Below are 15835 nucleotides of genomic sequence, written 5' to 3'. Positions count from 1 at the left end.
TCTTTTGTTTTTTTTTTTTTTGTTTTTTTTTTTGATTATGTTGGAATTTAACCCTTAGGGTATGGCGAACCAAAAGGGTGAAAAATCATCCGTATGTTAACGCGTTGTAATCCATAAATGACGGTATGCGCTATTTTTACGTGCAATCGCGCTGTGTATCTCAACCCGTAGTGACGTAAATAATGCACGATCGCGTAATAACGCGCGGTGGCGTAGGTAACGTGTGGTGACGTCTTATGCATATTTTATCATCAAGAGGCTATCTTACTGCTCAGCCAGACAACCAGTAGATCCCTGATCTTTGACAGAAAGTACATGCTCCTACCCTTCTGCTCCTGTCTGAATAACACCTAGTTTAACAATAAAGTTTGGTATGATATGGAGCTCATTGTAATTGTTATTTTTGGACAATAAAACGTCAGTCATCTTTAAATGGCAATTATCAATTTAAACATATATCAGCATTTGACAACCTGCAGAAAGACTCGTGTTATTTAGTCCACTGCTGTATTTCCTTTTTCTTTTATTTGTTTTGACTTGTATTATGCCTTGGTTGATGTTTTGGGTTTTATATTTAAAATGACAAAAGAAACATTTAAAAGATAGTGTTTATCAACTTGCAATTCCTCTTACCTGACAGCAGATGTCAGCAAAAGGTTTGAATCCTGCATCTGAAGACTTGAACAAGAATTTAAATCTCACTTTTCACGTTACAAGTCGATTTTTAAACACCCATGTTTTTAGGATCATCAGTGAACAGTTTTAACATCTTAAATGTCCACAAACGCAAAGGACAGCCATTTGAAGTAAACCCAGGATGAAACCTCTCGTTAATGAGGCCAGGGCGCCAGTTAAAACTAATCTTATAGTTTTCTATGTTGTGTTGTATTTGTACATGTATGAATACATGTTTGGAAGAACACTATCCTAAATTTTTATAGATTTTGGACTTTAGCAGTTAGTTCTAAGAAGAAACACCAGCAGGTGAGCAGAACACCCCAGAGTCCCGACTACCACCAAGAGAGAGTACCATGTCACCTTTTGCAAAAGGTCAGCAAAACCTTTTACTTCTGCTACATCTGCTGTCAGGTAAGACAAACTACAAATTGATAAACACTGTATCTTTTAAATGTTTCTTTTGTCATTTTAAATATAAAACCCAAAACATCAGCTAAGGCATACAAGTCAAAAAGAAAATACAGCAGTTGACTAAATAAAGTGAGTCTTTCTTTAGGCTGTGTATTTGTAATCAAATGCTATCTGTATAAATTGATTGAATAAAACGCCCTAAAATCTAGTGGCTGAGCACTGCCTCTTGTTAAAAAAAAAAAAAGAATGCATAAAAGGCCAACATGCGTATTTAAAAGACTGCATGTTTTTTTGCACAAGCACGTGTTATTATAGCAACCCAACAGTGCCATATATTGGGATATGTGTATTCATGTACTTTTTTAGCATTTATAAATGTATCTCCAAGTAAGCTACATGCAGTCTTTATATTTTTGCTGATTGTTACTCTTTCAAAATAATAACAAATAATGCATCGCAACTCTTTTGTGGTGAAAATGAGTTATTCTCGTGTTCCTTTTCATCACACGAAGGAGAGCTTGCAGCCTCTAGAATAATTCAAAAAGTAGTACTAAAGAGTTTATTTGTGTGAGTTCATACAGTGATTAACACCAGAGGGTCTGGCTTGCCCTTCAGTTGTGGGATCTAACACTTTTATCCTAAAACATTTTTCTAGGTCTGTTACCTTTTTTTCATTTTTGCCCTTAGTGCATCTGAATAAAACTTATGTAGATCTGGATGTGTAACATGACTTTTTTTTAAAAGAAAACTTAAAAATGTTGATCAATACCTGCTGTAGGAATGAGGTGTTGTTTTTAAGGAACCACAACTTTATTTTTAAGTTTTAAAATAAAGTAAAACAAAAAACGTTTTCTAAAAGAGGATGGATGCATTTTGTTAATGCAACAATGATTTTATGCCTTATAACTTTGGGTGCATGTGGATTTGAATGTGTTCTGTAACTTACATTGTGTATATATAATGTACTCTGTTGAGAGAGATTCTATTTGAAAGGTTGCAAACTTACAACATTCGGCATGAGACTTCCAATAACCGACCAGTTTTTTGTTTTTTTTTACTGAAAGTTATTTATTCATTCAAATAAAAATGACACAAAGATTAATGTTTTTGATCTTTACTGCAGTTTTAACCTTCAGTAATGCTCCAGATATATATGTAGTACTTACTGTGTATTAATGTAGTATCTTTTAAGTATTGAAACAAGTTGCAATATTGTAGCAATGATCTAACACATCCAACCTGCAGGTTATTGTTTCTTGGTGATGTCCCCAGGAAGGCAAGGTGCTGTTTCAGGGGTGTAATAATTGTTAGTTTGCCATCAAAACGAATCAGAGGCACAAGGCCTTCGGTTAACATACTGCTTTAAATATTTTATTGAGTCAAAACCACAGAACATAAGAAGCCTGAAGCCCAACCCCCCCCCCCCCAACAAGAGCATGTTTTTTTTTTTTTTTTAATACTTAGCATTTATTATAAGTGCCTGCAAACTTCTTTAAGACCTTGCCACAAAAATAGATACCAAAAGGCAAAGCCACAGTGGCAACGATAGCGTTTTAGCAGAAAAGCCGGCTGAACGAATGATGGAGTGGTAGCATTTGCCCACATTGCCAACTTTATCCACAGCTACAATCTCGAGAATCTGTGAACAGCAGGAGGCGTTGTAGTAAGCTTGTACAATCGAAGCAGTCAGAGCGGTGTGTGTAAATCTCCCATTGCCTTGATTCAAGGAAATGCTTTCAATCCCAGTCCCATTTCCATCAGTGAAGTTGGCAGAGAGCTCCCACCGGAATAGTCCACACTGCGAAACATCTTTAGGGCAATCATCTGCCAACACGCTTGTCACTTCACACTTTGGTGGAATAAAATCTGTGATCTGGGCAAAATATAGAAAAATGTGGTTATTACTTAAATTGGTTTGACATTACGTCTACAAAACCTAAATCAAACCGGGTTTTTATGATCAGTCATTTTACTTTTGTTTTCAAAAGTAATGTAATATTTTATTTTCAACTAAAAACAAAAGTCTGCTTCAAGACAAAGCGCAATAAAACAAAAAAAAGGTGTAACAATGTGCTTGCATTACTGTGCAACCCTGCAACCTAATACTCTGTTGAACCACCCTTTTAATTAAAATGTAGCATTCGATCATTTTTGATAGGATTCTATCAGCATCAAATCAGCAAATATCATGAAAACCCTACTAGAACTTTATTTCCGGATCATCAAATTTAGTATAACTGATGATAGGTCAGTCAGTCATTTTCTATACCCGCTTCTTCCATAGTGGGTCACGGGGAAGCTGGTGCCTATCACCAGCAGTGTATGGACAGGAGGCAGGGTACACCCTGGACAGGTTGCCAGTCCATCGCAGCTAATGATAGGTGTCAACTCAGAAAGAGAATTAAAGTCTTCAGCAAAGTATTAGCTTAAGAATGTGCACACTTATGCAACCGGTTCATTGCAGCTTTTCCACTTGTAACATTTTTGCTCCTAACAGATTTTCTTATTTTTTAGTTAAATTGTATTAGATTAGTATCACATAAGTTTTGCAAAAGAATAAAAAAAATATTTTTCAGTGCTTTATTTTTTTTTACATCACAAAAACCTGGCATTTTTACAGAGTTGTGTGGACCTTTAAGAGCCAGATTGGATTTTCATATAAGTATGGTATAAGTAATAATACTTTTCTGGCTAAGTTTAAAAGCCATTTTCCAGAGCTAATGTGCTCTTGGTAACCTGTTTGATGGAAGAGCAAACATGAAGGCAAACCGATGTAAACTATGCATGTTTCAGTTCAGTATTTTGTAATATAAATATTACCAAAACTGAAACTTACTACAATATGTGAAAACAGTCCATCCAAACACTGGAGATCCACAGGTCTCTTTTTATGGCTATTTAATGTTTGCCAGTCATTGCTTTATTTAGTCATGAAAAAATATGCTACAATTTTAATTTCTTGACCTATAGGTTATGTCCAAATTTGGTCTAAACAAAGACTTTAAAGTCATGCTTGCTTTGATCAACCCAAAACACCTTTGGACCTAAATTAGACATCAGTTGTCATCTATTATGTGGGCATCTTTTCATCTTTTACTTTTAGAGCACACTTCTAAACTGGCAACATTTTTCTCACGAAGGTGAGGAGCGTTTAAGATCAGTGTTCTTTGCACACATAATGTCAAAACTGAAGAAAATCCTGTTTCCTGGGGATCCTGATGAGAATATCTAATTTTACCTTCTTGACAACAGACAGTCTCAGAACAGCATAATTGGAGTCAACACCACTTGACGACTTGGCTTCAATAGTCAGAGTGACATCGGTGCCTGACTCTGTGGTGGCAGATGGTGTAATAGTCAGTGTAGCTTTAGCATACTGTCCAGTTGACAAGATGATGCTGTCAAAAGATGGGAAAATTACTTTTAGGTTTACAGTGAAAAGATTTGTTAAATTTGATGTTAAGAAAGATGATCGCTTCATCCTAGCATACAGGTACTCCAGGTAAAAAAATACTTTGCAGTATTTATAAAAAAAATACAGTGAACAGCAAAAATGTCAGACTTTGTTTTCATTTTTATCAGTTTAGTACTTTTAGCATTTATTTAGTTGTCTTTCTGGTCATTTTCTGTTGGTCATACGTCCGGTAGCTTCTTAAAGTCTTACGTAGATGCTAGACGTCAATGGAAATGTTATCTTCCCACCCCAAACCCATCATTTCAACATTTTACAGCAACATTTGGAAAAAAAACTATTGGTAACCGCTTTTTCTGACCTGTTTGGGTAGTTCATTGGAAAGTCTCTGTCGTTTCGGGCGTTGATGGTGTATGTACCCCCAGTACCCTGGGTCATCACACTGAACGGAAGCTTAAAAGTCTCACCTGGCTCAACACTGCTGTCCACTGCAGCCTTGGAAAGAAAGAATGACAGCAAATGGTCAATGAGATCAAGCAATATTGTTTCACACCTGAAAATATACTGCCTGGCCAAAAAAAAAAAGTCACCACCAAAAAAAAAGGTCACAATCTAATATTTCATTGGACCGGACCGCCTTAGCTTTTTGGCACGCATTCACTGTGGTAATGTTTCAATTGGCTTCTGCAATGACACAAGATTTATTTCCACCCAGTGTTGCATTAATTTTTCACCGAGATCTTACATTGATGATGGTAGAGTCTGAGCGCTGCACAAAGCCTTCTCCAGCACATCCCAAAGATTCTCATTGGGGTTAAGGTCTGGACTCTGTGGTGGCCAATCCATGTGTGACAATGATGTCTCATCCTCCCTGAACCACTCTTTCACAATTCGAGCCCGATGAATCCTGTCATTGCCATCTTGGAATATGCCCGTGCCATCAGTGAAGAAAAAATCCATTGATAGAATAACCTGGTCATTCAGTATATTCAGGTAGTCAGCTGACCTCATTCTTTGAACACATACTGTTGCTGAACCCAGACCTGACCACCTGCAGCAACCCCAGATCATAGCACTGCCCCCACAGGCTTGTACAACAGGCACTAGGCATGATGGGTGCACCACTTCACCTGCCTCTCTTCTTACCCTGATGCGCCCATCACTCTGGAACAGGGTAAATCTGGACTCATCAGACCACATGACCTTCTTCCATTGCTCCAGAGTCCAATCTTTATGCTCCCTAGCAAATTGAAGCCTTTTTTTCCGGTTACTCCTAACTGATTAGTGGTTTTCTTAAGGCTACACAGCTGTTCAGTCCCAATCCCTTGAGTTCCCTTCACATTGTGTGTGAGGAAATGCTCTTACTTTCACTATTAAACAAAGCTATACTGTTATTTTTCTTCGATTTGATTTCACCAAACGTTTAAGCGATCGCAGATCACGATCAATCAGGATATTTTTCCGGCCACATTTCTCCCTCGAAGACGATGGGTTCCCACTATCCTTCCAGTTTTTAATAATGCGTTGGACAGTTCTTAACCCAATTTTGGTAGTTTCTGCAATCTCCTTAGATGTTTTCTCTGCTTGATGCATGCCAATGATTTGACCCTTCTGAAACAGACTGACATCTTTTCCACGACCACAGGATGTGTCTTTCGACATGGTTGTTTATGTAATGAGAAGCAAATAATTGCACCAGTTAAATTACTTGTTGCCAGCTGAAACATAATCGCCCATTCAGTAATTATCTAATTGGAGGCTCGTACCTATGTGCTTAGTTAAATCCAGGTGGCGACTTTTGTTTTGGCCAGGTAGTGTATTATGCATAACCATTTAACAAAAAGCTCATCTGCTTGAGGTGAAGTTTTCAGTTATAAAAGGTGATTTAATACTTTAACACAGAACTGTAAGGCAATGTCTAATCATTTGAATCTGAATTAACTATTCTTTATATTGATGTCACCAGTCAAACAAATTTAGTTACAGGATGTCAAGAGACACTGCAAGTACAGACCTGGATATTAACTTTTGAGGTGGACATCTGGGTAGTTGACTGTCTCTGATAATCGCTGTTAGACAGTTTGTCCTCTCCTTTCAGAATGATCACAAACTCCCCCTCTGGAATGGCGTCAACCGTGACCAGGATGTCCCCATTGCCCATGTCAGTCATTGTGCCATTGGTAAATGACGCAAGACCGGACACTGGTACCAAACCAACCTCTTGGACAATTATTGAAGACGGACCCTTTCTTCCTATTACTGAGAGCATCAGGGTGGCAGGCTTGCCTGTGTTTTAATTGAAAATAAATTTGTTTTAGTCGACTCTTTCTTGATTTACTATAGGTTCATTAACACAAGAGACCTCATCTGAAATTGATTGTGTTCACAAATTTCACTCGAGAGCTCTAAGCTAGAATAAATTCATTATTATAGTTCCCTTTGAATATATAGAAAATAGCTGTGCTGTGTACCTGTTTGTGGACGTCCAGTGAGTACTGCATAACCTGAGTGAGGTCCTGTGAACTTTTCCACAAAGTCATAGATAAAGGTAATTGTGCTTTGGCCTGGAAACAAACACATTCATATTTAATACAGACTCAGACAAACTTGAATATACCAAAAAACAAGTTTGCCTTCAAAGGGAACTTTTGAAAATATTTGTCCAAATGCTTTTTTGCACAGAATCCTTGTTTATTAAAAAGGGTGTTTGTTGTCTTGGGTGAGGGTCTTCTTCAAGTGGTCAGGGAAACATGACCAACACCAATGCACACACAAAAGTGCAATTTAAAAAGACAAATTTACACACCTGCATTTTTTTAAATTAGAAGCTGTACAACTTGATAGCATTAAAACTACATGCTGAAAGTCCTGGTTGGGATTTAAACTAAAAACTGCAGCACAGTGCAGCCTGCTACTAAAATTATATGATTATATGTCAATGTGTCCCATTTTCGATGGTTAACATAAAGATATATACTTCTGAATGAGAAATTAAATTAATCTTCTAGCGACAGGATAGAACTGATGCTGTTGTATTGACTTCATTTAGGGGTAAAAAAAAAGATGAACAAATATACGGCATCTGACCTGTAACTTTGAGTGTGTATGGCCCACTGGATATGATGTTTATCATCCAGGTTCCTGACTGCTTATCAGCTTTCAGACGGATTCTCCAGAGGTTGCCCACTGTCTGGATGGTTCCCAGTTCACCACTGGCGTCACTGTTACTCTGGGTAACACCTGTAAATGTGGAACATGCATCATTAATCAGCGTGATTACTGACAGAGAAAAAGACAGGCATTATTCCATTATTTTCTGCAATGCTCTTTAAAACTGTGAGTTACCAGCAGGATTGGTTAATGTGAAAGTTAAGGATGTTCCTGTGATGTAGATAGTTATCTTTTTCAGGGATTCATCCAACACAAAGGGAAAAGTCGCTTGCGCTCCGACAACCATAGCTCTCTGAAGAGCTGTTACCTGAGGGAAAGATAGACAATTTATCTCATAGTTCTTTAAACCACTTCATTCACCTCCTGGATAATACATGTAAGAAATCTTACCAGGGCAGACGTTGAGGTGTCAAGGATAATATCTGTAGCCTGGGGGAGTTGTGATTTGGACACCTGGATGGCTTGGCCTCCAGATGCCAAAGCCAAGTCCTTATAGTCATTGAAGGAGGCAGCTTCTAGAGAACGCCGCCGCCTCCCGCTTCTGCCAGTCATAAAGAATGAGACCTATGGAGAAGAGTTAATGCAGAGATTAGAACCTAGAACCTCAACCTCCATTTCTATGTAGACTTGGTATACTTAAGTCTTTATTTAGTGCTTTTGATTGTTTACCGTTGACTTGGTGCTCCTGATGAGAGCAACAATTGTGTCTTTGAGGGCAATGTCTTTGGCTGTGGCATCAGTGAAAACATAGATGTTGGATGAGGAAGGGGCTCCTGTGAGAGCAAGCTGAAAGAATGAAAAGTCTCAAGTCAGGATTCATAGTGTAGCTACCTTAAGGTTTTGGTTGAAATTTAAAAATAACACAGTCAGTTATCCTACCTGAAGTCCTGACAAGCACATCTCTGGTGCATCTCCACCACCTGTTGCTGTGAGCTTAGAGATTTCTGTTTTCATTTTCTGAGCATCAGTTGTCCTGATCATGGGACCAAAGTCTACAAATATACACAAAACTGAGCTGAACACAGAGACTAACCTATAAGTCATATGACTAACCTGTAAATAGTCTTCATTTAGGATTAGTAAGGTAGAATTGCTCTTACCTGGGTCATTGAATGGCACAAGGATGTACTCAGATGGTTCGTCTTGTGTTCCCTTTTTGCTATCAATGATTTCATAAACAACCGCCCTTGCTTCCTCGATGTCATCTGACATACTGCCAGTGGTGTCAATGACAAAGCACACCACAGATGAGCGAGCAATCCCCATCATTCTATGCAAAAAGACAAGGGATTTTTTTAATTGCAAAATTAAATTTTTGGCAGACAGTTATGTACACCGACCTGGCATAACATAATGACTACCTGCCTAATATCGTGTTGTGTCTGCCTTTCGCAGCCAAAACAGCTCTGACCAGTCAAGGCATGGACTCCACTAGACCTCTCATGGAGAACTGTGATATTGGACACCAATCCTTTAAGTTGCAAGGTGAAGCATCCTTGATTCAGAGTTGCTTATATCGCCTCACTCACAGATGTTTCATTGTCTTGAAATTTGGTATAGGAAGTATAAGATTCAAAGTTGTGCTCCTCAAACCATTTCTGAAGCATTTTCACTTTGAGAGAAAGGGAATTATCCTACTAAAAAAGCTAAAGCTGTACTTTGTACACAATATATCATCCACATGGATGGCAGCAGGTAAGATACAGTTTCTTATTTGTTAGATTGGACCACACCTGCCATTGATGGCATTTGCCTGCCCATGACTCAGTTCTTGTTTGAAAACTGTTTCTTCCCTGGACCACTTCAGATCTTGATCCCTGCAGACCGACAACAACCCACAACAACTGCAGTTTTGGAGATGCTCTGCCCCAGTTTTCAAGTCATCACAGTGTAATGAAAATGTATACATTAGAAACTAGCACTAGCATTGTTCAGTCTGGGGTATGTCAGGATTGTCCATCACCAAACAGATTAAAATCCTTTCACTTGCCTATTTTTAGTGCTGTTAACATATCTTCGAATAATAGATAAGATCATGAAGAAGTCATCAGTGTCACTTCACCTGTCAGTATTCATGATGTTACGCCTGATCAGTGAATAAATTCACTTTTTTTAAAATCTTTTACCTTAAAAAGTCATTGTCGCCTGCAGCCAAACGAATGTCTTCTAACAGCTGGAGGCTGGCAGCTATTGCTGCATCTACAGCAGCATTGTGAAACGCCATATTGTCTGAGCGGCGCTCGTCTTTGCTGATGCCTCCTCGAGGAACTGCTGTGCTGGTGAGATCAGATGCACCTCCATGGCTACACTTGCCTGGCAAAGGACAGCAAGAACAAGATAAACTGGGTCATAATTCAACAAGTGGGTGTTTAAACAGTAATAGTTTCTTCAAGAGTTTAGATACAACCTGGCTTACCTTGGTGTAAAGACTGAACACTATTTTGTTTAATATGAACTAATAGAAAGTATTTAAGAGAAAATACATGCTTCCCACAATATTTATAGAAAGCCTTATAATAAATTCCTCTTTTTGTCCTGACCATTATATAACACTGAAAAATTTTGAGAAATCCAGTGTTTCATTTGAGTGCAGTTATTTAGTGGAAAAGACAACCCACATTAGGAAATACATACAAACATAGTCTCTGCTATAATATTTTCCAAGATTGCAGCATTTAGATAGAGGGATCTCTGATCATTCATCTTTGCAAAATCTCTCTAGATCCTCCAGAGTATGCTATTCTCTCTTTAGCTCACCAAACATGTTTACTATGGGATTTGGGGAATGACAAATACAGAAGACCAATTTTGTGTCTGGTGAACCATTTCTATATGAGGATTTGTGATGGTGGAACAGAAAATACTTTTTCCTGGCATCACTATCACTCAACTGGTTGGCATGTAGATAGTGTCTAATGGTTGTTATGGAGACCGCAGTATGCCACTTTCCACTGCAATTCTCTAACATGAGCTATGAAGTTGTTTTAGCTCCCTCATCATCCAGCTCAGTTTGTGGTGGTGATTTAAACATGGATTCTCAACCAGCCTTATTCGTCACAGTTCGAGTTGTTTTAAACCTCATGTACAGCGCCTTGAGTGCCTTGTTGCTGAAAAGCACTTTATAAATAAACTTGACTTTACTTGACTTGACTTAAACTTTCAACTGTTGTACTGATTGTGGAAATGGGTGCATTTTGGCAAGTAGCTTCATTCTTTGAACCATTTTCTGACTTATAAAGATCAATATTTATCTGCCCTACTTGCATGCCATGGCTTCCTGTCTTTCCTGTATTCCTGTTTTAAAGAGTGGCTTAGAGAAATGGGCCTCCCCGTCCTATCGTATTCTAGGGAAACAAAAATGGATTGATAATTTAAACCTAGAACTCTGATTAACTTAAATATTCTAAAACGTTTTGGTTACATTGATTTTAAAGCAACACGGAGTGCCAATAAGTGTGGCACCTGTGACTTATTTCAAAAAAGCAATTAATTGTTAACATGGAAATTTCCCACCACTGAAATAATGTACTTTTTAATACTTTCAATACGTATATAAAGGGGTTGGACAATGAAACTGAAACACCTGGTTTTAGACCACAATAATTTATTAGTATGGTGTAGGGCCTCCTTTTGCGGCCAATACAGCATCAATTCGTCTTGGGAATGACATATACAAGTCCTGCACAGTGGTCAGAGGGATTTTAAGCCATTCTTCTTGCAGGATAGTGGCCAAGTCACTACGTGATACTGGTGGAGGAAAACGTTTCCTGACTTGCCCCTCCAAAACACCCCAAAGTGGCTCAATAATATTTAGATCTGGTGACTGTGCAGGCCATGGGAGATGTTCAACTTCACTTTCATGTTCATCAAACCAATCTTTCACCAGTCTTGCTGTGTGTATTGGTGCATTGTCATCCTGATACACGGCACCGCCTTCAGGATATAATGTTTGAACCATTGGATGCACATGGTCCTCAAGAATGGTTCGCTAGTCCTTGGCAGTGACGCACCCATCTAGCACAAGTATTGGGCCAAATGAATGCCATGACATGGCAGCCCAAATCATCACTGATCCACCCCCATGCTTCACTCTGGGCATGCAACAGTCTGGGTGGTACGCTTCTTTGGGGCTTCTCCACACCGTAACTCTCCCGGATGTGGGGAAAACAGTAAAGGTGGACTCATCAGAGAACAATACATGTTTCACATTGTCCACAGCCCAAGATTTGCGCTCCTTGCACCATTGAAACCGACGTTTGGCATTGGCATGAGTGACCAAAGGTTTGGCTATAGCAGCCCGGCCGTGTATATTGACCCTGTGGAGCTCCCGACGGACAGTTCTGGTGGAAACAGGAGAGTTGAGGTGCACATTTAATTCTGCCATGATTTGGGCAGCCGTGGTTTTATGTTTTTTGGATACAATCCGGGTTAGCAGCCAAACATCCCTTTCAGACAGTTTCCTCTTGCGTCCACAGTTAATCCTGTTGGATGTGGTTCGTCCTTCTTGGTGGTATGCTGACATTACCCTGGATATCGTGGCTCTTGATACATCACAAAGACTTGCTGTCTTGGTCACAGATGCGCCAGCAAGACGTGCACCAACAATTTGTCCTCTTTTGAACTCTGGTGTGTCACCATAATGTTGTGTGCATTTCAATATTTTGAGCAAAACTGTGCTCTTACCTTGCTAATTGAACCTTCACACTCTGCTCTTACTGGTGCAATGTGCAATCAATGAAGACTGGCTACCAGGCTGGTCCAATTTAGCCATGAAACCTCCCACACTAAAATGACAGGTGTTTCAGTTTCATTGTCCAACCCCTGTATGTTGTTTCAGATTTGTTGTAAATATGAGACATTATACCTTTAGGCTTTTGAGAGGAAAAGATTCCCATGTAGCCTGATGTGAGTTTCTTCTCTTTCAGGATGTTGGAGAGGATCTGATTAGGACATGTTCCACTGGGGCAGTCACTGCAGGTGGGAGTGTTCACATCTGCACAGAAAAATTGGAACAACAAGCATGGTGGATTATTTTTCTTTAGATTGGAATAAGTATAAAAACATAAATTGTAGCTATTTATTTAATTCACAAATGGCTTAGATTTGATTTTCCTAAGGCGCAAGAAAAAAAACCTCTGCTCTTTGTACACCAGATTATCACCCAGGATGGAATGATACACATTGTCCTTTTGGAAACTTTACCCACACCTTGGATAAGCTGTCCTTCTTTATGGAAAGCTCTATTCCAACACTTTTACCTGCCAGGCTTTCTAGGGGCAGATCTGGTCTTATGAGGTTGCTGTATGGCTCTTTGTATCCCAACTCCACCCAGTTACTGTGGCTGTAGAAGTCCTGAGAATCAAAATAAATATTTATGTCAAGCAAAATTGGTCAACTTGTACACTGGCTTCCTATGCATCACACTTAGTCTTGCATAATCCTATTACAGGTAATGCAATTAAAGATGTTTGCTCTTTCGATTATAGGTTTATATATTTTATAGGTTACATATGAAGGGCAAAAAGTGCAAAAATCTCAATACATTTCAATAAAATTCTAATATATACATTGAATATATAATAAATATACACTGCTCAAAAAAATGAAAGGAACACTTTGAAAACACATCAGATCTCAACTGGAAAAAAAAATCCTGGATATCCACACTGATATGGAATGGGTAATGTGTTAGGAACATGAGGATGATCATTTTCATTTTTGAAAATGATCAACCCACAGAGAGCTTAATCTGAAATCACTGAGAAATTTGAACCAAAAAATTGACGCAGCAGGCTAGTCTAGGTTGCTGAAATGTCTTTTCTGCAGCTCAGAATGGTACAGTTGTTTGTATGGCCCCCACATGCTTGTATGCATGCCTGACAACATTGGGGCATGCTTTATATGAGATGACGAATGGTGATCTAGGGCCTCTCCTCCCAGATCCTGACCAGGGCATTACTGAGCTCCTGGACAGTCTGAGGTGCAACCTGGTGGCGTCGGATAAACATGATGTCCCAGAGATATTCTATTGGATTTAGATCAGGGTAGCATGGAGGCCGGTCAGTGGTATTAATTCCTTCCTCCTCCAGGAACTGCCTGAGTATTCTTGCCACATGAGGCTGGGCATTATCATGCAGCAGGAGGAACCCAGGATGTACTGCCCCAGCGAAGGATCTAACAATGGGTTTAAGGATTTTATCCTGATACCTAATGGCAGTCAGGGTGCCATCGTTTATCTTGTACAAGTCTGTGCGTCCCTCCGTGGATATGCCACAGACCCACACTGACCCACTACAAAACGGATCATGCTGAGCAATGTTGCAGGCAACATAACAATTACGGCAGTTTCTCCATACCCTTTCATGTCTATCACATGAGCTCAGAGTGAACCTTCTCTCATCTATGAAAAGAACGGTGTGCCAGTAACCAACCTGCCAATTCCGATGTTCTCTGGCAAATGCCAGAGACTGTGCTGGGCAGTGAGCACAGAGCCTATTAGAGGACGTCAGACCCTTAGGACACCGTCAGAAAGTATGTCTCTAATGGTTTGGTCAGAGACATTCGCACCAGTGGGCTGCCCGAGGTCACTTTGTAGGGCTCTGGCAGTACTCATTCTGTTCCTCTTTTCACAAAGGAGCAGCTACCGGTCCCGCTGATGGATTAAGGACCTCCAATGGCCCTGCCCAGCTCTCTTAGAATGACCGCCTGTCTCCTGGAATCTCCTCCATCCTCTTGAGACTGTGTCAGGAAACACAGCAAACCTTCAGGCAATGGCTCATATCGATGTGCCATCCTGGTGGAGTTGGACTGCCTGTGCATCCTTGGTAGTGTCCAGGTATTGCCTCATGTTACCAGTAATGACACTGACCCTGGTCAAATGCAAAACTACTGAAAAGTGTTAAAAACAAAATGAGGGAAAAATGTCTGTGGTCTCCACTTACAAAACTGTTCCTGTTCTTGGGGTTATTTCATTATTGCCCCCTTTAGTGTACCTGTTGTTCATTCCATTAGCACCAAAACAGTTGACATGGATTAACAACCCCCTCTACTACTTTACTGAGCAGATCAATATTCCAAGAGTTTAACTGACTTGATAGTATACTCTGATTAAAAAGTGTTCCTTTAATTGCTGGCAGGAGAACCAGATGGACGGACGGACTATCCCTATAAGTTGTCAACCTCATCTATTGGAGTGTTAGTCCTGCCCACTGACTTTTGCAGGTAGAGCTGACAGATAAAATAGATTCATAAAATGTTGCAACACAGGACCATGAAATAAATACATAAAGTAAATATATAAATAATTGTATATTCTTTAACATTCATTATTTTTGTGAATTATTTAAGCATTGACTCTAATGCATTACATAAACATAAAAAATGATCTTCAGCTTTATTTATTTAATTAGTTTAGTTTATGTGTGTATTTTAAATTTATGTTTGAAATATTTATAAAGATAACTAGTTTTGAATAATTATCTTTATTCAATGTTGGAATTTTTGGTCTTTAATTGTTACTTATTTATTTTGAAGGGTTATTACATTTTAATAGTGTATATACATTTTTCCTCACTCAGTTTGTGTGACTAAGTCAATAGCTTTATTGTGCCCATCTCACCTGTAGGGTGTGAAGAACTCTGCCCAATGTTTCCCTGGCAGCCTTGAAGTTCTCCTTGCGAATGTTAGCCTTGATGGCCACCATACCCTCAGTGATTAGTCCACGTCCCTCTAAGAAAGCTTCAGAGTTGAAGTGATGTGGAGCACTGGAAATTGCAAATAAAAACATTTTATTAGATGCATACATATTTATTAAAATTTTGTTCAGTTGTAGTTTTATTTCTGCGTTACCTGTTTACAAAGTCACGGTCCACAAGACCGTTCTGGGTGTAGATCTCTTGAAGAGCTGAGAGGAATTTGGCACCAGACACTTCTCCTGGAGCTCTGGGACCCAGACAGGCCTGGACCAACTCCCCTGGAGAAGTACCCTGAAGTTCAGATGAGAAGTCAAAAGATAATAATGATGAGAGAAGATAAAATAGATATATAAAATTCATAGGGCCAGATCTTTAAAGGTTCCAGATAAGGAGCCCTTAAATTGCTGGTGCAAAAAAAAACTGTATGGGCAATAAGTGGGCGTGTTTCGCAAGATATTCAAGATTGTGT

General features: G+C 39.3%; 1 protein-coding gene across 4 annotated transcripts in view; it reads right to left on the bottom strand.

Annotated features, from left to right (window-relative positions):
- Positions 1 to 2187: 2187 nt before the first annotated feature.
- The window catches only part of vwa11 (von Willebrand factor A domain containing 11), a 44184-nt gene continuing 30536 nt past the window's right edge, over positions 2188 to 15835 (bottom strand). For all 4 annotated transcript variants that reach the window (XM_047366786.1, XM_047366787.1, XM_047366788.1 and 1 more), the window contains 16 exons: positions 15521 to 15657; positions 15291 to 15435; positions 12931 to 13024; positions 12537 to 12665; positions 9799 to 9985; positions 8773 to 8942; positions 8552 to 8664; positions 8342 to 8458; positions 8063 to 8236; positions 7847 to 7979; positions 7589 to 7741; positions 6973 to 7065; positions 6516 to 6787; positions 4863 to 4996; positions 4328 to 4487; positions 2188 to 2962 (listed from right to left, as the gene is read on the bottom strand). In XM_047366786.1, coding sequence (XP_047222742.1) covers positions 2582 to 2962; positions 4328 to 4487; positions 4863 to 4996; positions 6516 to 6787; positions 6973 to 7065; positions 7589 to 7741; positions 7847 to 7979; positions 8063 to 8236; positions 8342 to 8458; positions 8552 to 8664; positions 8773 to 8942; positions 9799 to 9985; positions 12537 to 12665; positions 12931 to 13024; positions 15291 to 15435; positions 15521 to 15657 — 2592 coding nt within the window. In that variant the 3' untranslated portion in view covers positions 2188 to 2581. The remainder of the gene's footprint in view (positions 2963 to 4327; positions 4488 to 4862; positions 4997 to 6515; positions 6788 to 6972; positions 7066 to 7588; positions 7742 to 7846; positions 7980 to 8062; positions 8237 to 8341; positions 8459 to 8551; positions 8665 to 8772; positions 8943 to 9798; positions 9986 to 12536; positions 12666 to 12930; positions 13025 to 15290; positions 15436 to 15520; positions 15658 to 15835) is intronic.

This window comes from Girardinichthys multiradiatus, chromosome 5 (genome assembly GCF_021462225.1).
Source record: "Girardinichthys multiradiatus isolate DD_20200921_A chromosome 5, DD_fGirMul_XY1, whole genome shotgun sequence".
NCBI lineage: Eukaryota > Metazoa > Chordata > Actinopteri > Cyprinodontiformes > Goodeidae > Girardinichthys > Girardinichthys multiradiatus.
This window is presented reverse-complemented; position numbering and strand designations above follow the sequence as displayed.